The 26,769-nt window shown below is 45.1% G+C and overlaps 1 protein-coding gene and 1 pseudogene across 1 annotated transcript; both read left to right on the top strand.

Moving 5' to 3' along the window:
- The first annotated feature begins 2,164 nt into the window (after positions 1-2,164).
- LOC143858665 (2-alkenal reductase (NADP(+)-dependent)-like) lies at positions 2,165-25,406 on the top strand (annotated as a pseudogene).
- On the top strand, positions 12,056-13,069 carry LOC143858666 (uncharacterized). Its single transcript, XM_077369369.1, has 2 exons — positions 12,056-12,458; positions 12,546-13,069. Exons 1-2 carry the CDS (start codon positions 12,081-12,083, stop codon positions 13,017-13,019), a joined length of 852 nt encoding a protein of 283 aa, XP_077225484.1. The 5' UTR covers positions 12,056-12,080; the 3' UTR covers positions 13,020-13,069.
- Positions 25,407-26,769: the final 1,363 nt, after the last annotated feature.

Genomic DNA, 26,769 nt, shown 5'->3' with positions numbered 1-26,769 from the left:
GCTAAATAAACTGCTATGGGTTGCACAAATGGTATGTGCACCAATCTTTCTCTCTCTCTCTCTCTCTCTCTCTCTCTCTCTCTCCCGTTTCTTCTCTATTTTCTTCTTCCTGTGCATGGCACGGGGTTGCATACTAGTACATTCTTAAGAAGCAAGAGGGGCGATCTTCTGTTCCGTTTCTATTGTTGAAAGAGACACCGAATCTTGTTTCTTACTACACCAAGAAACACCCGTCGATCCATACAAAAATTATAACCAGAAGTAGATCTCAGATCATCAAAGTCCCACCATATTTGGCATCGGTAAATCCATTTAACGGAAAATCAACTCATCTCTTGTATGTGTTTTTATAAGGTGTAAGCCCGTACAGTCTAGTATTTTTCAAAAAGTACCGTACTACCTACGTCATTGGATGAGCCAAACCGTCCGTTTGATGGGACACAATGTATATACGTTGTGCCCCAAAAAATCATTTCCATAGGATGATCCTAACCCTTAGATCTACAGAGGTTCCATACTCTGCAGTTCCTCAATAGATTATAGGGCTAGGATCATCCTATGAAAATGAGTTTTTCGGCACAGCCTATTTACGTTGTGGCCTATCAAATGGACGGTCTTAGATCATCTTAAGATATAAGTTGTAGTGTAGATTTTGAAAAATATTGGACTACACTGGCTTACACCATATAAAATCTCTAATTGTATTGACCCCATACGTTTAAGAGAAATTATATGGTGGCCGACCCTACGATAGAAGTACAATCTTTGATATATGATCTAACAGCAGCCTCTTAAAAAGTGGGCTGTTGTTGGAACAATAGCGGTATAGCTAGCACGTTGCATGACGTGGTCAGGCACCATATCAAAACTCTACGTTTAATATGTCCAAAGAGTGCTAGAGGCAAGGGGCCCCTTGCATAAAGAGCCGGATAAGGCCCCCTGATTGGGTCCACATCATTTTAGGTTACTTTTTAAAATCGGTTACACTTAATGATGTGGAAAGAAAAATCAATTATACTAAGGGGCCGCTTGGACACACGGATTTTATAAACCAGGTTTCAGGTTGAAAACAGTGTACGTAAAAGAGAGTTCATGATCAAGCTGCTGCATGTTTCGCTGACAGCGTTTCTTGGATTTTAAAGTAAGAAAATCAGGTTTTAGAAATCTCTCACGCATCCTGAGATTTCTAAAACATGCAAACATGGGGTGATCTGCTGCTCTCTTGCTGCTGGAAAGAAGGGCGAGAATTTGATACACCAGATAGTTTTGTTCCACCAATGCAATGGAGAACGAATGTGAGAAAGGGACTTTCATTCTAGTCTCCTATTATTGAACGTTTCATATTTCATCTTGTCTCTTTCTACACTCGTCTCCCATGTACAATTTTGAGGAAATCCAGGTTTCTAAAATCCGTGTATCCAAACGGCCCCTAAATGACATAGATCCAATCAATGGCCCCTTTTCCAGCTTTATGCAAGGGTGCCCGCCCTTGCCTCTATCATCCCTCATATTCAAAATATCTTTTTTAATGTTTCTCTAGATTTAAAATTATATAGCATGGAGTGTAGCTCCTACACGTGATGAGAATACTATATTGGTTCCGCCCTCTATGTTTGAACCGACCACAGCCTCTGATAAAGTTTCTCCTTATAAAGTTGGCTGTTCTTGGATGAATTACAGCCTCTTCTCATCAAGTCATATTAAACGGTTTTAACCTTCTCAAATTTGGTTTGGCTTTGGTGTTGGCGTGTGGCTCAGGAATGCTCCATTGACCCACAACATTTTTTTCGTTCGCACCCGCTGTAGGATAATTCGCACCCGCTGTAGGATAATTGGGGCAGACTTTAATGCTTTTTTACTCCCAAATCACATTGAAAGGGATGCGAATTATCCAACAAGGGGTGCGAACGAAAGTGATGGCGTACCTTTTTTTTTTATGGCGTACTTTCTGCTAACCTAAGCGATGGCGTCATTCATTTATTTCGTCACCCCAAAAAAAGATGATATAAATAGCCCTATCGAGAGAGAGAGAGAGAGAGAGAGAGAGAATTTATATGAAGTAAGGAGTGAGAGAAATCTAAGGATAGTAAAAGAATTAAGAGCTTTGATTTAGCAGAGAGAGAGAGAGAGAGAGAGAGAGAGAGAGAGAGATAGATAGAGAGAAATGGGTAAGGGAGATGTAGTGAGCAACAAACAGATAATCTTGAGAGATTACATGACGGGGTTCCTAAAGAATCGGACATGATTTTGAGTTGTAGCAAAATCCGATTGAAGGTTGCTGAGGGATTAAAATCAGTCCTCGTAAAGAATCTCTACCTCTCTTGTGATCCTTTTCTGCGAGGTCAAATGAATCGGATTTCACCAGCCTATACTCCTTCCTTCAAGCCAGGATAAGTAATTTTCTTTCTTTTTTTCCCTTACAGTAGGGCCAACTCTATAGAATGATCCAAACCGTCCATTTATCAGGCGTAAATAGGTTGTGGCGCCCCCATTGGCTGAAATGGATGGTTGTGCATTTAATACACTTTGAGTTGCATCCATAATAACTGCACAGGCGTCCTTTTAAGCCAATGGGGCACTGAAATCCCGAAGGGCAACAACCAAGAGGGGGTGAATTGGTGTTGTCAAATTTTTTTATTTAAAAAGCTAGGGCAAGTGAGTTTGGCCTAATTAGTTCTAACCCTTGTTCAAGTTACATTAAAAATAAAAGGGAAAGAGATTACCAACACCACAAGAGAGAGGAGAAAGAGTGAGGAAACCACTCGATGATTTATAGTGGTTCGGTCACAACTTGACCTACTCCACTACCCAAGTGCTTGCATTTTCTTGGAATTTTCTCCACTAAGGTGAGACTCATTGACGCCGTCTTCCAAAGCGTATACACATTCACCACCTTCACAAGGGGACACACCCTTGTATTACAAATCTACCTCCAAATATGTTCTTCTTCGTTACACTCCGGCCTTGAAGCGAGAAACTCCTCTTTGCAATCTCACATACACATAAACGGAAGAAGAAAGGAAAATGAAGAACACTCAAGCCTCTTATAGGCATATACAACTCTCAAAGCTCATAAGACTCCCAATGATTAACACTAAAAGCTTAGGGAGAACGTCTTAACAAGAAATGAATACAAGTTTAAATGCTCGAGAGATTTGAAGAAGAATCCTTTTGATCTTCAAGAGAAAAGCTCTAAGTTTGATATTCAAATATTCAAAATGTGTTTAGAGAAGGTCTTTGATGGTGTTTAAATAGCCCTAGTTCATTTGGGAGAGAACAAGGGCAAAACTGTAATAAAACTGGGTGATTGCACCTACCCACTGTAAACCCCAACGTCTCTTTTGCGAGTCCGCCACGGTCGACCAAGCCACAGCGGTCGCCCGCCCTTATCGGGCACCCTTTTTAAATTTCAAAATATTTATCGTTGCGGTCGAGCAAGGTAGTCGCGGTCGCCCGCCGATAGCTTATTGTTTTAGAAATATTTTGACTTAAAAAGGTTACGCAGTCGACCGGACCTTCGCGGTCGCCCTCCATAGGCTTACGCGATAGACCGGATCAAAATCAGTCCTCGTAAAGAATCTCTACCTCTCTTGTGATCCTTTTCTGCTAGGTCAGATGAATCGGATTTCACCAGCCTATACTCCTTCCTTCAAGCCAGGATCGGTAATTTTCTTTTTCTTTTCCCTTACGGTAGGGCCCACTCTATAGAATGATCCAAACAGTCCATTTGTCAGGCGTAAATAGGTTGTGGCACCCCCATTGGCTGAAATGGACGGTTGTGCATTTAATACAGTTTGACTTGCAGCCATAATAACTGCACAACCGTCCTTTTAAGCCAATGGGATACCCTTTCAGCCCATGTCTGCAAGGGCACCCTTGTCTCTCTCCCTGTGTGTGTGGAGGCCTTAATTTTTGGGGCATTTTGATATGTCATCTCCATTATCACCCCCAAACCCTTCAACTTCTCTGTTTCTTTTTATGTAATGGGTATGTGTTTTAGAGTTGTAGATTTAGTTATTTGTGATGTGTCTTGTTAGTGGGTAGATGGGCTTTGAGGTGGCACTCCGTATTGCTTGTATTTATATAGTAGTAATTCAATGAAATGGGAAGAATATAAAATTACAGCAACAAAGGAAACTTTGTTTTGGACAATCATGGATCCTCTCGAATTGAGCCGTTGGCAAGTCCGGCTGGCTCAAATCAACCTCTCTTCCCATCTTTTCTATCTTTTTGTTTTGTTCACTTGTGTTACGGCCAATTAGGCACGCAACAGAAATAGAGTAAAACCCATTTCTATTAATTTTATATGTATTTTGAAGGACATTTTTTAAAAGAGTAAAAACCTTTCTATTGAAACTAAAATGAGAGAAAACAATACACATGAAATGGAGGAGAAGATAGATGTTGTTACGGTCCTAGGCCCGCTAGTATGGGACTAGGTGGGACCCAACCTGGTATGGGAAATGTTTAAAGGGCCTTGCCTAACACGCTCAATCAGCTCTGAAGCTTTTGGTGTATTGGTAAGGTACTTAACAGTGGTTGAAAGAAGATTTACATTGTCCAATGAGAGAGAGAGAGAGAGCTTCAAATAGAGTGGATTTTGAACCAGAGACGAAGAAAAAAAGACGATTAGTGCAAATGAAAGAGACAGGAGGCATGATTATTTTTGTAATTTAAGAAAAACTCACTTCTTAACAGCTACTTGGCATAGCCGGTAAAAGGCTGAAAAGGGGCGTCCCAAATAATGAAAAGGGACGAATATATCAGCTCCCTAAAAAAATCATTACAGTGTTTAATATGTTGCAAAACCGTGAGAGGTATTTTTAGTGTTTAATGCATACCATATTATCTTTTAGTTGATGGCCCGTTTGCCAATGCCCAAACAAAATGGCTCCAAAATAATTAGAAAGAATCCCCATCCCCGTTTGCTTTAAAATATTTTGTAATTTACTTCAGTGTTTGAAAACTCAGTTTCTTCCGATAACTCGGCCTTGGTAAAACCAATTTGACTTGGGTGAGTCCATGATTGACAAAATCAATTTTCATCCAATCGGGAGAGTCAGAGAAGTTTTCCTTACACTCCATAGGACCAACTCGGACTCAGACGAGAACTCAGCCAAGGTAAAACCTAGTTGACTCGATCGAATCTCTGATGGAGCGGTAATGGTTAGAGGACTTGTTGTTGATAATTGGGCGATTGTAATCCAAATTACATAGTCTTAGTCTGGTTCTGAGTAGGGGTGTTCCATTATTCGGTTTTAACCGAATAACCGAACCGAACCGAATTGATTCGGTCGGTTCGGTTCGGTTTTTTGCTAATTCGGTTCAGTTTCAGTTTTTATTTTTGGTTAATTCAGTTATTCGGTTTCGGTTTCGGTTATCTCGGGAAAAATATTCGGTTAACCGAATAACCGAAATTAACCAAAAATAAACATTATTTTTTCAAAAAATGGTGTATGGGCACTCCGTAGGATGATCCAAACCGTCCATTTGATTGATCACAACCTCAATAGGTTGTGCCTAAAAAACCGTTTCGATAGGTTGATCATAGCCCTCCGATCAAACCGTCCAAATAGATATTTTTTGTCTTTTTCTATCACTAATCGGTTCGGTTTCGATTCGGTTTCGATTCGGTTTCGTAAAATTCGATTCGGCTTCGGTTTCTGAAATTTGATAACCGAAATAATTGCGGTTATCAAATTTCGGTTATTTTGGTTCGGTTATAACCGATTGAACACCCCTAGTTTTGAGCCCTATTAAGGTATTATTGTCTTAAGAGCACTTAGCGAGTCAACTCGAGTCAAACAAGAACCGAATGGAGATAATAGAACTCGGTTTTTGCAGAACACGATCTAGAATGCATTGAACTCAGTTGAATGCGTTAAAAACTAAAAAAAATCAACCTCTTGCTTAAAATTAAAAGGCTCATGCATGTAAATTTTCTAAAGGATTCATTAGCTGACCCCAACCAGTTTGGGACAAAGGCTTAGTTGAGTTGAGCTGAGTTGAGCTGAGTTGAGTTTAAATTAAAAGGCAATATAAAACACTTAACCAAGTGTGAATACAACTTGGTTGAGTTATGACAAGTTGTGACATTTTGAGACTTTTCTTCTCTTGCTAGGTCCTGAAATTGTGTTTGTTACTTTCTTCTTATTATACAGCCTATAATTGGCTATGGTGTATCTAAAGTTATAGATTCTGGACATCCGGACTTCAAGGAAGGGGACTTGGTGTGGGGGTTCACTGGATGGGAAGAGATCAGTCTCATAGCGGAGACCTATATGCTAATTAAGATCAAATTTACCGATGTGCCACTTTCTTATTACACAGGCCTCCTCGGTAAGTCGAACTATTTTTACTTGGTCTTATTTATCTCCATGTCATAGATACTTATGTTTTTGTATACCTACTTTCCTGAGATTTTATATGGTGTAAGCCCTTATAGTCCCGTATTTTTCAAAAAGTACTATACGGACCACATCATAGGATTGTCCCAACCCTCCATGTGATGGGCCATATGGTAAATAGGATGTGCCCCAAAAATCATTTGTATAGGATGATCCTAGGCTTCCGATCTATAGACATTTCCATAAAATGCAGTTCCTCTAAAGATCGGAGGGTTGGGATCATCCTGTATCATCCTATAGAAATGATTTTTGGGGCACATCACATGGATGGTTTGGATCATCTTATAGTGTGGTCGGTAACTTTTTGAAAAATACGGGACTATAAGGGTTTACACGATATAAAATCTCCTATTTTCCTATAGAAAAGAATTTGATTTGGAGCTGAGATTAAGATCTCGTTTTTCGCTATTTAATTAGGTTAATCATATATATATATAAGTAAAGCGGAATCCTCTAAGCTGTGGTTGTGCCACGTGGCACCCTACTATACACCCAAGTTCTGCGTATAGCTATTTTAAAGCTATTAAATCTCCTATAATATCTCTTTCCCTCTCATAAATCTCTCTCACCAAATAAATCTCCAATAAGGAAGCTATTAAATCTCCGATTAAATCTTCAAAACTTTAATAAAAAAATACGTTTCTTTCTCTTTCTTCTACGTATCGATTAAATTAAATGGGCAGTAACAGCCCTTTAAATTAGCAGATACACCCCACGTCTCTCCTGACTTTTCGTATCTCACCACGTTATTGCTTCCTTTCGTATTTAAAGAATATCCCTTAAAATCAGCATTAATATCTTCTTGTAGATTCACTGCATCCCGTTTTACACGATGCTTAATATACCGTTTTACACTATAGCAACCGGTTTACACGATAGAATCCCTCTACACGATAGTTAATTAACGGTTTTACATGCTAATTAATCTATTAATTTATTTCTAAAGATTAGGATTCAATGATTCCCCTCCCCCTTTTAACTCCCTCTCTATATATTGTACCTTGCCCTTTCGGCTTCATCCCGAGGTTAAATTAATCTCATAATTTAAATTTAAGGTTTTTAAATTGCATTTTTTTTACGATTTAGGTCTCTCTCTCTTATCCATCTCAACATTTTTATCCATTTTTGCGCAAGTTGCCAAAGGCCCAAAGGTATGCTCTCACTCTCTCTCTCATTCTCAACCCATATCACTCATTTGCTCTCTAAACTCATTGGGAGTAGAACAAGCAAGCCATGTTCGTTTTGGATTTTGAGAACCATATGGGAGTAAACTAGAAGGTCCAAACCTGATTTGAGTCCTAGGCACTTTGTTCTCAAAATTCAAAACGAACAGAGCCCAAAGCCGCTCCCTCTTTTCAAAATCCAACGAACAGACCCTTCACCCTTTCTAAAAGTTGTTACATATAGCAGGCTTTGGTTACTTAACTAATTGAGAATTGTAATAGTTTATTTATTATTTGATCCTTTTTATGTTGATTTGGAAGCTGATTTTAATTGGGTTTTCTTTGTTCAGTGCCTATAATGTAATGATGATCGTGTATATTTTTTGGTGGGGTGTGTTTGCATTTGCAAGTAACCCATTTTCTAAAAGGTTGAAAAGACTGTTGCTGAAAGAGAAACAAAGGCTTCTGAAAGAGAAACATATATCACTGTACTATATGTTTAGTACAGTGATACATATGTATATACGTGCCTCTTTCCTGCCCACTAAAATTACCTAATTACAAATAAGATTATTTTATTATTATCTTCTTCATGTGGTACATTAAGCCCTCTTTGGAAGCCTCCAACTATATAATTTCTAGGAGATTATTAAAAAAATAATCATATTTAATTTCAAAACCATTTGCATAAAGGAATCTGCATATATGCAAACATCTTTTAGATGTATTCAAAGAGGCATTTTGTCTCCTAATCTAATTCTAATGGTAATTGTATAATATAAATCAGTGATTAATCCTAAGAGAAAGGGCTAACACACAGTTACTGTTTTTCGATTCTCTCTCAGTCCACAATTCTTCTCCGGTTTCCGTCTCAGAATTGTCTCCTAATGCCGTGACTGAGGTCGCAGAGCCGATCGTTCCAAGATCTAAGGTTCGTAGATTCCAAAGTGGCAGAGAATCCCTCCATAGCCCCTCAGAGAGTGCCAGATCGTCCTCAATTGCCGTGGAATCACAGACAGTGGAGTTAGAATTGGATGATGGCAAGAGAGAAGAGAACAAATTGTTAGAGTTAGAATCAAGGTTTTCCATTTTCTTTTTCGAATGTTGGGTTATTTTCTGTAATGATCATGCTAATATCTGGACTGGACTCCTTTTTTTATCCATCACTGTAGATCATGGGACCTCATAAGTTGAATTGTAACACAAATTGTCTTGATTTTATAATATGCATTTTCTGGCAGTTTCTTTTCAAGAGGAAATAACTTCGCACCCGTGTCTGCAACTAGTTTATCATAATAACAAAAGCAGAGCATAGTAGATGTTAGGCCCAAAATCGGTTAACAGATATGGCAGTGACGTAAGAGCCGAGCTGGAGGGATGTAGAGTCCAGATGAGCTGTGTGCTGCACAGAAGCAAACGAGGTCAGAATGACCGACCCGGAGTGTACTCCGGACAGGCCCTTCGACACTCAAGTCAGTATGAGCCGGAGTGAAGAGGGTGTTTGTAAGAGTGGTGGGTGAGATTTTCAATACCCTGATTTATGAGCTTTGAAGGCCCTTTTATAGGGAGAAATTGGGGTAGTTGGGGAGTTAATGCTCCCAGACAGGTGTCGACCAGCTATAGGCTCAAGCTCGCCTACTCTGTGTAATTACCAAACTACCCCCGCTGGTGAGGGTCCCGCGGTGGGCCCTCCTCTAGCCACGTGTTGGAAGCTAACAGGCTGCTGCGCTGTTGCACCCCATCAGTTGCCCCCCAGTTCTCCAAGTTATTATGGTGACTTGGGGAAATATGGTGGGGTACGCTTCCGATCGAGAGTGGTCGAGGCTTGTCCTGAATCTGGAGGCAGTCCGGAATCTGAAGCAGTCCGGAAATCGGAGGCAGTCCGGATTTTAGAGGCAGTCCGGATTTTAGAGGCAGTCCGGATTTTGGAGGCAGTCCGGAATCTGAAGCAGTCCGGAATTTGGGGGCGGTCCGGAATCTGAAGCAGTCCGGAAAATGGGGCAGTCCGGAATTGGAGGCAGTCCGGAAAATGGAGCAGTCCGGAAATCGGAGGCAGTCCGGAATCTGAAGCAGTCCGGAAAATGGGGCAGTCCGGAATTGGAGGCAGTCCGGAAAATGGAGCAGTCCGGAAATCGGAGGCAGTCCGGAATCTGAAGCAGTCCGGAAAATGGGGCAGTCCGGAATTGGAGGCAGTCCGGAAAATGGAGCAGTCCGGAAATCGGAGGCAGTCCGGAATCTGAAGCAGTCCGGAAAATGGGGCAGTCCGGGAATTGGAGGCAGTCCGGATTTTAGAGGCAGTCCGGATTTTAGAGGCAGTCCGGAATCTGGAAGCAGTCCGGAAAATGGAGCAGTCCGGAAATCGGAGGCAGTCCGGATTTTAGAGGCAGTCCGGAAAATGGAGCAGTCCGGAAATCGGAGGCAGTCCGGGCTGATCTTTGTCGTTTAGCGACCCAGTCCGGCTTAGACCGGACTGATTTTTGTCGTTTTGCGAAACGCGTCATATCCAGTCCGGCTTGGGCCGGACTGCCTTTTGTCGTTTAGCGACCCAGTCCGGCTTGGGCCGGACTGATTTTTGTCGTTTTGTGAAACGCGTCATATCCAGTCCGGCTTGGGCCGGACTGCCTTTTGTCGTTTAGCGAAACGCGTCATATCCAGTCCGGCTTGGGCCGGACTGCCTTTTGTCGTTTAGCGACCCAGTCCGGCCCAAGCCGGACTGATTTTTGTCGTTTTGTGAAACGCGTCATATCCAGTCCGGCTTGGGCCGGACTGCCCTTTGTCGTTTAGCGATCCAGTCCGGCTTGGGCCGGACTAAATTTTGTCGTTTTGTGAAACGCGTCATATCCAGTCCGGCTTGGGCCGGGCTGCTTTTGTCGTTTTGTGAAACGCGTCATATCCAGTCCGGCTTGGGCCGGGCTGCCTTTTGTCGTTTAGCGAAACGCGTCATATTCAGTCCGGCTTGGGCCGGACTGCTTTTGTCGTTTAGCGAAACGCGTCATATTCAGTCCGGCTTGGGCCGGACTGCTTTTGTCGTTTTTGCGAAACGCCTTATATCCAGTACGGCTTGGGGCGGGCTGCTTGGAACTTATCTCGGAAGTTGTGCCCGCCGTTAATACGAGACACGTGGCACCCCTCGGGCGTCCTCGAGACGTGCGCCCTTCATTTAATGCAAACCGCCTCAGAGAAATCTATATAAGAGTGGGTTTTGCCTTCTCACTTTCACTTTTTACTTTTCCTCCTTCTCCCTTCTTTTTCCTCTGTCGGTTCGGCGAAGTCCAGTTCGGCGAGGGTCAGTTCGGGCCGTGTAGTTTTTGTGAACGGCGGTGGATTCGGGAGCATTCAGTGTGATCCGGTAATTTTTCTTGAGCGCGTCTCATTCATTTCTTTTCCTGCTTTCATGTCTAGTAGCTCTAGTCCTGAGTCCGGTTCGGGGGAATCGTCTTCTAGTAGTTCAGGGTCTAGATCGTTGATTAGGATCGAGGATAGGCCTACTTGGTCACCGGCCCCGAAAATGGCGAGTGTGACTGTTATAGGTAGTGATGAGGAGGGGGAGGACGAGGCGATATTAGACCTGAACACCGCTCCGCTTCTAACGGATAGTTACGTTCCACAAGGGGGGAGTGTTGGTAGTGACGCCGGCGAGGCGTCCACAACGTTTCAACCAGGCCGGGCCGTTGAGGTCGTAGCACGGGCCCGTATGGATGCCAACCCTACCTACAACATACAGGCTCTCAATGAGGAGAACTACCTGGATGAGTCCGCCATGGCAGTGATTAGGGACAAGTACTGCATCCCATCCAGGTTTGGACTGAGGGAGGCGATGGAGGGGGATAGAGCCTGTAACGAGAGCTCCGACATTTGTATATATGACGAGTCACTGAGGGCCGGACTCCGATTTCCTCTACACCCCTTCTTCGCTTCGGTGCTTCAGCATTACGGGCTAGCTCCGGCCCAAGTGGCGCCGAACTCGTGGAGGCTGCTTACGGGGTTTGTATACCTCATTCGGGGCCGGCTTCGGAGGGACTTGTCAGTACCGTTGTTCCGCGCGTGTGCGCAATTGAAGAAGCACAAGGGTGGGGGTTGGATTTACATTAGCCAGCGTCCGGAGATAAAAATGATCACTGGCATTCCCACCTCCATACACCTGTGGAGGAACAGGTTCTTTTATGTTGAGGACACGGAGTCCAGCGAGCCTTGGCCGGTCCCTTTGAAATGGGGAACCCCGGATACAGTCGCGATGAGTCGCAAACCGTTTCTCGAGGGTGAGGATGCGAGAACCCTCGCTCTACTTCGGGATGTGCTGGACCGTGAGGGGCCTGTTGATTGTTCAGACTTCCAAGGGGAAGAGGTTTTGGTCGGGTTGGGCCTTAGTACTGCGACCCGGGCACGTACGTAGATAGCTTCCTTTAAAATTCGTCTCTCCGCCCCTTTGTTTTTTTTTTTGTTTTTGCCCCTGACTGGTTTCGTTTTTGGCTATCTTTCAGAGATGCAGCAGCAGTCGCTAGTGGATAAGATGAGGAAGGGGGCCTTCGGGACTGTCCGTCAGGGCCAGAAAAGGAAGGCTCCAGAGACGGCGAGTCCGGCTCCGACCCAGGACGCACCGCCCCAGCCCAAGCCCAAGAGTTCGGTGAAACTGGTGAGTTCATCCGGCCGGGGCGCAGGATCCTCGAAGACCGTGGCAACGTCTGCTGGCACCCTTCCGCCCCCGTCGAGGCACGGTGATAACGTTTTTCGGCCGAACTGGGCCGTCCAAAAGACTGATTCCGGCCTTGGAGAGAGCCGGGTGGCTGTAGAGATTCAGACTAAGTGCATCCTTGACAAAGACAAGCAGCAGGTTCTCCACGAGCCGCCGGCTACGGCCGAAGAGGCCGTATTCTCTTCTCTTTATCAGGTAAGATGGCTGACGAGTACGCTTACTCTTTGCTTCCCTCCTGCTTTGTTTGCTTGTGTTAACACTTGCTCCTCTGCATTTTTACAGATCGGAGTGTACTTCAATGATCTGCGGGGGAAGAGTAAGAAATTCTCCGATGCTATAACTAAGTCTGAGGAGGAGAATGGGAAGTTGAAGAAGGAGGCGAAGGAGCTGAAGAGGTCCGTGGAAAAATCTGCCGAAGAGATCAAGCGGCTGGGAGAAGAATTTGCCGCTAAGCTGGCCGCGCAGAAGGAGGAGGCGACGGAAGCCCTCAACGATCAGAGGGAGAGAGCCCTGTCGAGGCAGGCGACTGCCGTTCAGGAGAAGGAGGACGAACTCCTTCTTCTATCCAGTGAGGCCTACAAGATAGGGTTCTTTGACTGCCTTGGGCAGGTCAAGGATTCCAATCCGGGCGTTGACCTGTCGAGGATGGTTATACCTGATCCACCGACGCTCACTGGCGAGGAGCCGACCGCAACTGACGCACTCTTGCCCCCGGGGGCAGATCCAGCGCGGGATGGGGGCGATGAGGCGCCCTGAGTTCTTCTCCTCCCCTTTTTTTTTTGGCGATTGTGTGATTTCTTTTTGTAATGGCCCCTTGGAGGCCCAACTCCCTTTTGTAATGGTCCTCTGAGGCCCCGACATATGAATGGAAAGAGTTTTTGTTTGTTTAACTCTTCAATGCTTGTCCGTCTCTAGTTTATACTGTTTTCTTTTTGTATGATGCGTAACTATCACTCTAGGTAGGAGTCATGGACTTAGGAGTGGACTCCTAATTCTTTGCCAAGACGAACCATGGCGAAACCAACGTCGAGTACCCTAGTTTTCGTGAACTGGGTTTCGAAGGAGCTTTGGTTTTTGCATCCGGGCTGGTTCCGGACCAGGAGTGGGCTCCCGGTATTTGCGGAGACGAGCCGTGGCGAACCAAACGTTGAGTACCCTAGTTTTAGTGAACTGGGTTTCAAAGGAGCTTTGGTTTTTGCATCCGGGCTGGTTCCGGACCAGGAGTGGGCTCCCGGTCTTTGCGGAGACGAGCCGTGGCGAACCAAACGTTGAGTACCCTAGTTTTAGTGAACTGGGTTTCGAAGGGGCTTTGGTTTTTGCATCCGGGCTGGTTCCGGACCAGGAGTGGGCTCCCGGTCTTTGCGGAGACGAGCCGTGGCGAACCAAACGTTGAGTACCCTAGTTTTCGTGAACTGGGTTTCGAAGGAGCTTTGGTTTTTGCATCCGGGCTGGTTCCGGACCAGGAGTGGGCTCCCGGTATTTGCGGAGACGAGCCGTGGCGAACCAAACGTTGAGTACCCTAGTTTTAGTGAACTGGGTTTCAAAGGAGCTTTGGTTTTTGCATCCGGGCTGGTTCCGGACCAGGAGTGGGCTCCCGGTCTTTGCGGAGACGAGCCGTGGCGAACCAAACGTTGAGTACCCTAGTTTTAGTGAACTGGGTTTCGAAGGGGCTTTGGTTTTTGCATCCGGACTGGTTCCGGACCAGGAGTGGGCTCCCGGTATTTGCGGAGACGAGCCGTGGCGAACCAAACGTTGAGTACCCTAGTTTTAGTGAACTGGGTTTAGAAATCTGACAGACACGAAGGCATTTGCAAAAAGAGAAGGTTCTTTCATTCACATTCAGGAGATATTTACAAAGTTTTTTTTTTTTTTGTGTGTCGGCTACTTTGCTACTGATGATATTTGCGAAGGTTCTTCGAGTTCCAGGCATGTGGTAACAGTTGTTCCTCGAGTGTTTCCAGTCTATAACTGCCCGGGCGAATCACCTCTTTTACTCGGTAAGGCCCTTCCCAGGTTGGGGAAAGCTTTCCAGCTTTCCTGGGTTGGGAGATAGCAGCTTTCCTTAAGACAAGATCTCTAAGCCGAAACTCTCTAGGACGTATCTTCGAGTCATGGTAGCGAGATACTTTCTGCTTGTAGGCGGCGACTCTTATTCGGGATTCTTCTCTGGCCTCCTCTAACAAGTCAAGATTCGCGCGGAGCCCGTCACCGTTGAGCTGTTCGTTGAAGTTGGAAATTCTAGCGGACGGGGTGCCTACATCGACAGGTATTACCGCCTCTGTTCCGAAGGACAGATTGAATGGGGACTCGCCCGTTGGTGTGCGCGGGGTGGTGCGATAGGCCCATAGGACGTGATACAGCTCATCTGCCCATCGACCAACTTTCTCGTCTAGTCTTTTCTTGATCCCTTGTAGCAGGATTCGGTTTGTGACTTCTGTCTGCCCGTTGGTCTGTGGGTGTGCTACAGAGGTGAACCGCTGCTCAATTTTCAGGTCGGAGCAAAACTTCCGAAAGTTTCGGCAGTCGAACTGTTTGCCGTTGTCTGTTATCAGGACGCGAGGAATCCCGAATCTACAGACTACTGATTTCCAGAAGAAGTTCTGCACGTTCTGTTCGGTGATCTGGGCTAGAGGTTCAGCCTCCACCCATTTGGTAAAGTAATCAATCGCCACCACTACGAAGGTGCGCCTTCCGGAGGCCGGTGGGAAGGGGCCCAAGATATCCATTCCCCAAATAGCGAAGGGTAGCGGGCTGACAATTGGGGCCATAGACACGGCGGGCTGATGAATGGTGGGGGAGAACTTTTGGCATTTCTCGCATCTCTTTACCAGGGTCAGCGCGTCTTGTCTCAACGTTGGCCAGTAGAGACCTCTAAGGAGGACTTTGATTGCCAGGGCTTTGCCCCCCAAGTGCTCCCCGCAAATACCTTCGTGTGTCTCCTGCAGGGCATACGTGGCGTCGCTGGGCCGGAGACACTTTAAGTATGGGAGAGTATAGGATCTTTTGAACAAGTTCTCGCCATCAAGTGAAAAACGGGCTGCTCTTTGGATCACCTTGCGCGCTTCTCTTTTGGCCTCAGGCAGTTTCCCACTACGCAGGTAGTCAACGATCTCATCCATCCAGCAGGGCTCGTGTTCCACCTGCATTATCTCAGCAGCCTTTCTTTCGATACTGGAGGCCTGTAGGAACTCCATGCATATATTCCCGAGAGTCGTGTATCCGGATGCGGCCAGCTTGGACAGTACATCGGCCTTTGTGTTGTCCGTTCTGGGGATTCTGACAACCTCGAAACTTCTGAACTTGGAGGATAGTTGCCGGACCTGGGAGAGGTATTTAGTCATTCGCTCATCGCGGGCTTCGTATATACCTTGGATTTGGTTGGCGACCAACTGGGAGTCACAATAAGCTTTCAATCTCTGGGCTCCGGTCTGGACTGCAAGATTCATTCCAGCGAGGAGTGCCTCATACTCAGCCTCATTGTTGGAAGCGCGAAAGCCGAACCTCAAGGCGTAGTCTAGTGTGAAACCGTCGGGCCCGGTTAAAACCAGACCGGCTCCGCAACCAGCCTTGTTTGAAGATCCGTCCACGTGCACTTCCCACAGTGCTTCGGCGATTGAAAAATCATGCTCAACTGGCAGCATGGGGATGGTTCCTGCTCTGGCTTCATCTTCTGCCGGTTCTCCGGCTGTGGTAGTACCTTTCGCTGCTGGGGCCTGGGCGATTTCAGGTTCGGCGATCTGCTGGGGGATGGAGCACTCAGCTACGAAATCTGCCAATACTTGAGCCTTGATCGCGGGCCTGGGCATGTACCGGATGTCAAATTCACTCAATTCCACGGCCCATTTAACCAATCGTCCCGAAGTATCTGGCTTGTGGAGGACTTGTCTAAGCGGCTGGTCAGTTAGGACCTTTATCGTGTGAGCTTGGAAATACGGTCTCAACTTCCTGGCTGCCATTACCAGCGCGTAAGCCAATTTCTCGACCCGCTGGTACCTTATTTCGGCGTCGTGCAAGGCTTTGCTAACGTAGTAGACCGGTTTCTGTTGGCTGCGCTCTTCACGAACTAGGACCGCAGCCAGAGCCAGGGTACTTATAGATAGATACAAGATTAGCTCCTCACCGGGCTCCGGCTTTGTCAACAGCGGTGGAGAGGACAAATACTGCTTCAGCTCCTCGAAGGAGGTTTGGCATTCCTCTGTCCAGGGCGAGGTTTTGAGGCCTTTGACTGCGTTGAAAAAAGGGAGACACCTCTCTGCAGATTTTGAGACGAAGCGCCCCAGCGCGGCTATCATCCCTGTCAGTCGTTGCACTTCTCGGATGGTTTTCGGGGGAGCGAGCTCCACCACGGCCTTGATTTTTTCCGGATTGGCCTCTATCCCTCTCTGGCTGACCACAAACCCCAGAAACTTCCCCGAGCTGACCCCAAAAGTGCACTTGGTGGGATTGAGTTTCATCTTATTGTCTCTCAGGACTTGAAACGTTTCTTCTAGATCGGAGACATGGTCTTGCGAGCTTAGGCTCTTCACCAGCATGTCGTCGACGTACACTTCCATGTTGCGGCCAATCTGATTCCGGAAGAGTTTGTTTACAAGCCTCTGATACGTGGCCCCAGCATTCTTCAGGCCAAAGGGCATGACACGGTAGCAGTAAGTCCCCTGATCCGTTACGAAGGAGGTCTTCGGGATATCTGACTCATACATTCTGATCTGGTTATATCCGGAGAAAGCGTCCATGAAACTGAGCACTTCGTGACCCGCTGTGGCATCGATGAGCTGATCGATTTTTGGGAGCGGGTAGCTGTCCTTTGGACAGGCTTTATTCAAATCCGTGAAGTCGACGCAGGTCCTCCATTTCCCATTGGCCTTTTTCACCAGAACTACGTTTGCCAGCCAGTCCGGGTACTGGATTTCTCGGATGAAGTCAGCTCTTAGGAGTCTCTCCACCTCTTCTCTGATCGCCATCTGCCTTTCGAGGGCGAAGTGTCTCTTCTTCTGCTTCACCGGCCTGCAGGTCGGGTCGACACCTAGTCTGTGCGAACTGACCTCCGGGTTGATGCCGGGCATGTCCGTGGGGGCCCATGCGAAGACATCCGCATTGTCCTGGAGGAACTGGGTGAGGTTGTGCCGGACGTCGTCGTCAAGAGAGGAGCCGATCTGGACTACCTTTTCGTCATCTTTCTCGCACAGGGGAACGGGGACAAGGTCTTCGGCGGGCTGAGTTCCCTGAGCTTCGTCCCTCAAGTCCAGTAGTTCGATTGGCAACGACTCCGTCGCGTTTCTGCCTTTAAGCGCCATTGCATAACATTCCCGAGATTGCGGCTGGTCTCCTTGAACTTCTCCCACGCCACTGGGCGTTATGAACTTCATCTTCTGGTGATAGGCGGACGCGACGGCGCGGATCAGGTTCTGGCCAGGCCGTCCTAAAATAGCGTTATAGACCGAGGTGGCCCTCACTACTAGGAAGTTGACCATGGCGAAGGCCTGGCAGGGCGGTTCTCCGACGAGGACAGGGAGCTCGATTTGTCCCTCAACCTTGACCACTTCTCCTGAAAAGCCGAAAAGATCTGAGTTTGCAGGCTTTAAGCGGTCGTCACCTATCATCATTCTTTCGAAGGCGTGATAGTACAGAATGTCGGCTGAGCTCCCGTTGTCTACCAGGATTTTCCTCAGCTCCCAGTTTGCGACGAGCATAGTCAGGACTAGGGCGTCGTCATGTGGTAATATCAGGCCGTCCAGGTCCGCGTCCGAGAAGGAGATCTCATTCTCCGTCTTCGCTTTCTTGCTGCATGTATGCACGGCGTTGACCCGGCGCGCATATGCTTTCCGAGCAGCAGAGGAGGTGCCTCCAGCCGCCGGGCCTCCCATGATTGTGCCAATGACTCCTCTGGGTTGGGAGCCGTGTGCTTCTGGTGGTGGACTGGGCGGCGATGGAGACTGTCTTCGGACTGGGGGCGGTTGAGACCGCCGAGGGCTTCGGCCCTGGGGACCCTTCTCCTTGGGGTCACTCCCGCGGGTGTCACTCCGGACATATTTTTTCAAGTAGCCTCTGCTGATTAGCTGCTCGATCTCCTCCTTCAGCTGTCGGCAATCGTCTGTATCGTGTCCGTGGTCCCTGTGGAACCGGCAGTACTTCGATTTGTCTCTCCTGTTTCCCTTTGAGATCATTGGAGTTGGCCATTTTATGAACTCTTCTCCGCTGATGGCCGCCAGTATATGCCTCCGCGAGGTGTTGAGAGGGGTGAAGTTTTCTTCCCTCCTGTGAGGGGATTTGTCCCTTCTGACGACCTGGTCGTCCCTGCGCTGCTTAGCCTGGGGCTTGTCTTGGTTCCTGTCGTCAGAGGTTCTCCTCCGACTCGAGTCCAGAGCTGCCAGTGTCTCTTCTACTGATATGTACTCCTCTGCCCCGGACATTAGGTCTGCCAGGGAATGAGGATTCCGGCGGGCCACTGCTCGGCGGAAATCATTCGATTTAGCGCCCGTGAGAAGCGCGTTCGTAGCGGCCGAGGGGTCCAAATCTGGCACTTGGAGCGCCTCCCTGTTGAAGCGGCTGACGAAGGCTTTGAGAGGTTCATTATCCTCCTGCCGCAAGGTCATCAGGGATGCTGCTGTTTTCCTTGGCCTGCGGCTGCTCATGAAGTGACGAACTAGGTCTTCTCCGAAGTCCTCAAAGTTATTGATGGAGTTCGGTCGGATCCTTGAGTACCAATCCCTAGCTGCACCTGTGAGGGTTGTCGGGAATGCTCTACAGAGGAAACCGTCTGACGCACCGTGGAGGAGCATCAACGTCCGGAACGTCTCCAAATGGTCGACGGGGTCAGTGGTCCCATCATACTGCGGGATAGCTGGCATTTTAAACCCCATTGGTGCTGGAGCACTCATCACATCGTCGGTGAACGGCGTTCTGCTCGAGAACGCCCTGGACACAGGCCGGCCTTGATCCTTAGCCAGCTCTTCGATTCTGTGACCCATCTCTTCTATCCTTCGCATCACCGGGTCGTCTTTATGTTCTGGCGACCTGTTTCTCCCCACGGATTGGCCTGCGGCAGAGCCGGAGTGGCTCTCCGGGCTCCGACGACGGGACCCTGATTTCGCCCGTGGCGCGCGCTCCTCATGAGCTCGGCGCCTTTGCGCAGAGCGAGACCTAGACCTCCTACGGCGGTGCGGCTCTGTCTGAGCATGCCTGGCTATGGGGTGACAGACTTGTCCGGGGGAATGGCGAGTCCGGTCTTCACTACGACGCGACGACCCTCCCCTGTGAATTTCTGACCTTTCGAGGACAGGTTGTGGAGCTTCCGGAGGAGGTTGGGGAGGTGCCTGGAGCAGCTGCTGATACTGGCCAACGAGAGCGGTCATCTGGTGGAAGAGAGTTTGGACTTGCTCTGGAGTCGGCATGGAGTTAAGATTTACGGAGCGAGGCTGGTTTTGTTCAGCCGTGGCGGAGGCTGCCACTACCAGCGAGGCGAGTCGCTCACTCCGAGTCCTGCCGGGTAGCACGGCTCGGGTGGTACGTGCGGTTGGCACCCGCGCACTCTTGCGTCCTGCCATTTTTGTGAAGTGGTTGGAACAGCCTTTAGTTCTGGGGTCCCACGGATGGCGCCAATCTGTTAGGCCCAAAATCGGTTAACAGATATGGCAGTGACGTAAGAGCCGAGCTGGAGGGATGTAGAGTCCAGATGAGCTGTGTGCTGCACAGAAGCAAACGAGGTCAGAATGACCGACCCGGAGTGTACTCCGGACAGGCCCTTCGACACTCAAGTCAGTATGAGCCGGAGTGAAGAGGGTGTTTGTAAGAGTGGTGGGTGAGATTTTCAATACCCTGATTTATGAGCTTTGAAGGCCCTTTTATAGGGAGAAATTGGGGTAGTTGGGGAGTTAATGCTCCCAGACAGGTGTCGACCAGCTATAGGCTCAAGCTCGCCTACTCTGTGTAATTACCAAACTACCCCCGCTGGTGAGGGTCCCGCGGTGGGCCCTCCTCTAGCCACGTGTTGGAAGCTAACAGGCTGCTGCGCTGTTGCACCCCATCAGTAGAGTCGTTAAATCCTGAAGCATTGATTGTAGTCTCCGTGTGATAGATATTTAGCTTTTACATTGTTTTGTCATATATCTGATTCTAGATCTTTCCTGTAATATTTCCAAAGCATGGGAATTTATTTTTTAACTGTTGTCATCCGTACATATAATGAAATATAAATGGAATTTACTAAAACAGGTATCGAGAGGAAAGTTTTAAAGTATTGAAGCCAAACTGTACCGGCACGGATCTATATAGGCATCAAAGTGTGGTGTACATTTTGTTGGAAAATTATTTGTGGTAATTGGATCAACTCAACAAAACCAAGCAATATAGCCTGTAATTGTAATGAGGAATATGAAATTACCGGCATGATCTTGATTGAAATCCACAAATCATTGAGCAAAATTCAAACCAAATATGATCTAAATTAAAAGAAATTGAAAGAGATAAGTGGTAGGGGCACGTTACGGATTGAAGCTACCCTTAAGATAGATTATCGCCCCACCAAAATGGGTATGCAATTGGGTTCCTCTTGCAACCTATCGCTAGGATACAACACCACTTATTGTTTTTGACGGTGTGCACGCACCGGCTCGGACCTAGCGAACACAAACTATGCTGAACAAATTTGCCCACTATAAAGAATTATTGCAGAGCTTGAAATTCGGGAAACATAAAACACTCGTAAAGTACAAGTCTAATAAGAAAATCCCAACAGTAAGAGAGAAGAGGGAGCATTCCGTTTGTGTAAATGCAACATGGAGAAAAGTGAAGTAGTCTTCTATACACTTGAGTGTATCTATCAAGACCTCTTCTTCAACGGTTTTCAAGTAATACCATTGAAAGTGTATTAAAAAAGAGTTATGAAAAGAGACCGTTTTGCAACTATCAAAAAATTAATTGAAAAACGTATGAGATATGAAACCATATAAAGTCCAATCCGGTTGCTGTTTGCAAAACTTTTGATGAAATTTGATTCATAAAAAGTCAAAGGCCTTTATGGCTTTAAATAATTAAAATAGTCAACAATTCCGAATAATCTATCTTAAGATTGCCTTGAAAGCTATCTGCCTTGAGATTGCCCAGCAATTTGTATTTGAAGTCCTTGAAAAGAGGATTCAATGAATTTCTTGAAATTGTTGTGCAGCCTTAAACATCTGATAAGTTCATAGAATCCCTTTCAGTCCACATCTCCACAGTAATTGAGATCCTTCCCAGATTGTAAATTAGTATTATGTTTTCATTTTTAGTTTCATCTTGGCAAAATTTTCTGGCACTTGAAGTTCTAACCATAAGACAATATTGTTTGTAGGTATTGCTGGTCTCACAGCTTATGCTGGTTTTCATGAAATTTACTCTCCTAAGAAAGGGGAATATGTCTACATATCAGCGGCATCCGCTGCAGCTGGGCAACTTGTTGGGCAACTTGCTAAGCTGATGGATTGCTACGTGGTTGGAAGTGCTGGCTTCAATGAAAAGGTGATTCCCACTTAAGATATTATTTACACTGATGCAAGAATAGGGGAACTCAAGAATGGGTTGAAATTTAGTTCCGGTCATTTTTTCGAAGATTCTAACTGTTATTCTGCTGGGTCCAAAACAAAAACATCAGATGATTGTAACCACCCCACCAATTTGTGGACATTATATCATTGGATGTGGAGTCTTGTGTTCTTAATCCTCTTTCTGCCTCCACAAATTGGAGGGTCAGGATCATTCGTTGGGGGGTGCAGCATGGCGCATCCACAAATGGTTTGGACCATTGATAAAGAGGTCCCCGCATATACATTTGCATGCTTTATCTAACTTAGACATGAATATGCATTTCGATGTCATCTGCCCAACTGGAAAACTTGACACCATGATATCTTCAAAAAATAAATAAATAAATAAAATAGTCCATAGAATCATGAGATAGAGAAAGATTTTATCAAAAATAAATAGATTTAGATTAGAGATATTGAGATCCCACATCGGCAAGGGAGTAAAAGTTTCTAGGCTATATATGCGGATTCTCCCTCTCCCTGCGTAGACATGTTTTCAGCATCTCCAAGGGGCGGGCCCCGGATAGTGAGTCGGGCACATTTAGTGCTACTTGAAAACAAAACCAGGGAGGGTAGGAAACCCAAAACTGGACAATATTTACACGGTGGGGTTGGGGTGTCACAAAATGGTATTAGAACAGGACTTCCATCTAGGAAGGTGTGCCCACGAGGAAAGCTGGGTCCCAACAGGGTGGATTGTGAGATCCCACATCAGAAAGGGAGACGCTGAAAAGTTTCTGGGCTATATATGTAGATTCTTCTTCTCCGTATGTAGTTGTGTTTTCAGCATCTCCAAGGGGCAGGCCCCGCAGAGTGGGTTGGGTTGCGGAGTGGGTTGGTTGCGGTTGGAAAACAAAACCGGGGAGGGTAGGAAACCCAGAACCAGACAATATTTACACTGTGGGATCGGAGCGTCACAGAGATGTTATATGATACATAATCATCTTTTTCTCTTGGAAAAATATGATCAGCAAGTGCAAATGTAGAAGTTTGACCCACTCGTACCATCATCCAAACCATTTATTTGCCGGGCCTTGTAATTGACAGCCATCCCTCAAAATTCGTTTTCATTGGATTAGCCAAAGTGTTTGATTTGTGGAGATTTTTCTGATAAATGTAGAATCACCGCCCATTTAAAGGCTACAAATTGCAGGCAATGAGAGAGAACTTTGGCGCTTACCCCACCCACAACTGTCTAGCATAAAAATCATTTGGAAGAATGGGCAGTTGGTCCCCATTTTTACTCCTGCGCATCATATTTTTCAAGGGAAATATGCCAATGCATCATTTTTTAACAGGAATGGACCATGCATCATATAACAACTCTTTAGATTATATAAAAAAGTGAACATTCTGTTTTTCCTTTTGGGGGCAATCGTAGTCCAATGTTCTTATTTTGTTGGGATTTGTTATAGTCCATGGATGTGCATGGGGGTTATTGTAGATTATTCTTCTCTCTCTGGCATTTTTGTTCTGTTCACTTTTGGGAATCTACTGAAACTCCCCTTAACCGAAGTTTCTCAACCAAAATCCTCCAATTTTTTTGTTATTAAGTAATAACTAAAATCACTCATTATTAGCCTTCAATATTATTTTTTTACCTACGCATTAAAAAATTATTATTTTTTACCTATCGTACCCTTTGTCGATGATATATTTTTTTGGAAACAAAATTAAAATAAACTAATATTTTGGACCTCCCTCTCATGTGCAAGATTCCATCTAATGGAGCATTAGATAGAGAGATATTCTTACCAAACAAATTTCTATGTTCATTTAAGGATAAACTACCTAGAAATGGTGTTGTAAAACTATTTTAAGGCAAAAAATTGTGATTTTAGCAATTCACAAGGAGGAAAGGGAGGTTATTGTCTCCAAAATCTTGTCATTAAGAATTTTTCAATGATTTTCAGCATCTTTTAGAGAGATGTTCTTACCGAACAAAATTCTATGTTCATGTAAGGATAAACTACCTAGAAATGGTGTGGTAAAGTTATTTAAGGCAAAAAATTGTGATTTTAGCAATTTACAAGGAAAAATGGAAGGTTATTGTATCCAAAATTTAGTCAGTAAGAATTTTTTGATGATTTTCCCTTCTTTTCCCCCTCTCACCAATCCAATATCCATTTTCTTACCTAGGGAAAATGGACTAGAATAGTCAATTAGGAAAATACAAAAATTAGTCAATTTTATGCTCTTTTCTAAGAGGGCACTCACTGGACCTTACTTCTATAGTCTCAATGATCAAATCCGATAATCCCACATGGCTTCACTTCATTCATTTACATGATAAAATCTGTTGGTCCCACATGGCTTGTTTGGGGTTGTGCTAAGAAAAGTTAAACCATTGATTTTTTTAGGAAGCATAGTCTTCTTGTTAATTTAGATTGCTGCTTATCACTATTTCCATTGCCTACTCAGGTCAATTTATTGAAGAACAAGTTTGGATATGATGAAGCTTTCCACTATAAAGAAGAGCCTGACCTGAATGAGGCTTTGAAAAGGTCTGTACCTATTTTCTATGAGAATCTTAAACATTATCTTCTTAAATAATTGCAGTTTTTGTACTGCAGAAAAGAGCAACTGTCTTGTTTAAAGTAAGCGTACAACTCGGTTCGATTTTCGGGAATTCGGGTTGTGCTTTTAACATAATCCTATGTTGCATCAGTAGGGGTATGAGTGTCGGATCCGACATGGGTATCGAGTGTCGAATTCGGCAAACCTCAAAAACAAAGATTCGTAGATTCGCCAAAATATTTTATTTAATTCAGAAATTTTAATCATAATAAAAATATATTAAAAATTTTAGTAGCTTGAGTAAATATAATATTTTATTTTCGTATAAAAAATATAAATGCTTACTGTTAGGATGGATAAAACTTAAAACACAGTAATTGTAAAGTTGTGAGGTGACAGAGTATTAAGAAAAAATAATAATTAAAAGAGACGTAAAAGTGTCTCCATGAATCCTGAAGTTTTGGAATCTGAGATGTGTGTCTGACACTGATTGTTTGTCCATTAAGAAATCCATGTATGATAGATAAAATCGGATTGGATTTGGGTTGATTCCAATTCAGTTTTCAATAAAAACTCAACCCAACCAGACCCAACTTGCAACCTTAGTTTGAAGACATTTTGCATCCATCTCTTCAATGTTGCTTCCATTTGCTTGCCTGATAAAAGTGCAAGGTCACTGCTTCTAGGTATTTTCCAGAAGGCATTGACATCTACTTTGAAAATATGGGTGGCCCAATGCTCGATGCAGTTCTTTTGAACATGAGAATCAATGGCCGCATTGCGAAGTGTGGTATGATCTCTCAATACAACCTTGAGAAACGTGATGGAGTGCAAAACTTGTTCGACCTCATTACAAAGCGCATTCGAATAGAAGGATTTATGGTCCTCGACTACCTCCACTTGTACCCTCAGTTCTTGGAGTTAACCCATCAGTACATCAAGGAAGGCAAGATTTTTTTACGTTGAAGATACCGTCGAAGGCCTCAAAAAAGCACCGGCAGCTCTAATGGGGCTCTTCACTGGAAGCAACGTCGGGAAACAGGTTGTTGTAGTTGCACGCGAGTGATTTGGACGGCTCAGATCCTTCTTTTTTGTGATGTGGAGATGTATATATTGTTTTGTAGTGAAGGTGGTTGTTGTAGTGAAGGTGGTGTAGATGATTGTCAATTCAAATAATGTCATATATAGTCTGATGAGAATAAGCATTTACCTGTGTTTATATGTTTGTGTTAGTGTATTAGGGTTTAAGCAAGGATGCTTAAAGCATTACACCCAAGGTATCTAGTTTGGAATACCAAGTTTGTTGTCTCCAGCCCCTATATATAGAGATACACTAGGGTTATAAGAGGTTAATGGGCTCCAGCCCAAATGGGCCCACTACACCTGGTCCATTACCTATTGGGCTTATATTAGAACATACATGGGTTATATTATATACCCAACAATCTCCTCCTATGTTCTACATATAGCACAATCCAATAGATAGATAATGTAATGTCCAAACAAAATTATTGAATCATCCATAGCACCATATCAATAAAGATTTATAATCCAACTGAAAACAAAATACTTTAAAGAATAACCAAAAGTTTTAGAAATAATCTAAACTCAAACATAAGGAGTTTCATATGTAGGTGAACTATTTAATCAACGGAAAAGAAAATAATAGTTCCCACTGCACTATAAGGATTCACTCATCAAGTAAGTCATCCTCATCAAGATCCAAATTGAGGCAATCTCCTCCATTTTCGCCAATTCCTGTAAATTATCAAATATGAATTTCATTAAAAAATGAATCCAATCATTTTTGTATTTTACTAAAAGTATCTAGTTCTACCAGAAGAACTTAGTACAATTTCATAATGGCTGAAAAATAAATATCAATATCAATAAGCATCAATGTCAAGTTTCAATCAAGAACAAGACATAAACAGTTTCTTTACAAAGAACCATTCCATTGTGGCCCCGATCCGAGATAGGGCGGTGAGGGAACTGGGTCCCTAACACCCCTTGGATCATCCACGTGTGAAGGAGAGCTCTACCAAGGAACTCTCAAAACGGATGTCACCCTCATAGCATAGCACGAGTGGCGATATAAAAAGAAAGAGATATGTCTCGATCCGGAGCCAAGGCTCGAAACCAAGACATACCTGAAATAAACTCAGAGTCGCCATCCATGGATATGCCATGGAACCCTAAAATCAAATCCTCTGTGCAATGGATAACCAGAAATATATATGGGTTCGTGCCTGGTTACGAATGGAGAAGGTCTGAGAGCACCCCAATTCGTCCGAGTGCAAGCACTTGGTCTCTTATGCCATTTTCATTAACTCCAAAGAAGTTTGGGTAAAAATCATGTGAAATGGGAACAATCCTCAGGAGTCGTCTACCTAAGCATGCATTTCCTGAGAATACAAATAATAAACACA

The sequence above is a fragment of the Tasmannia lanceolata genome, unplaced genomic scaffold (assembly GCF_043159265.1).
Source record: "Tasmannia lanceolata isolate RefF3 unplaced genomic scaffold, GAP_Taslan_0.1 ptg000026l, whole genome shotgun sequence".
NCBI classification, from domain to species: Eukaryota; Viridiplantae; Streptophyta; class Magnoliopsida; order Canellales; family Winteraceae; genus Tasmannia; species Tasmannia lanceolata.
This window is presented reverse-complemented; position numbering and strand designations above follow the sequence as displayed.

Bases quoted from the DNA above. Each gene is read 5' to 3' on its own strand.
- LOC143858666 (XM_077369369.1), top strand. From the start codon at position 12,081: ATGAGGAAGGGGGCCTTCGGGACTGTCCGTCAGGGCCAGAAAAGGAAG. The intron at 12,459-12,545 runs GTAAGATGGCTG...GCATTTTTACAG, and splicing joins TATTCTCTTCTCTTTATCAG to ATCGGAGTGTACTTCAATGA.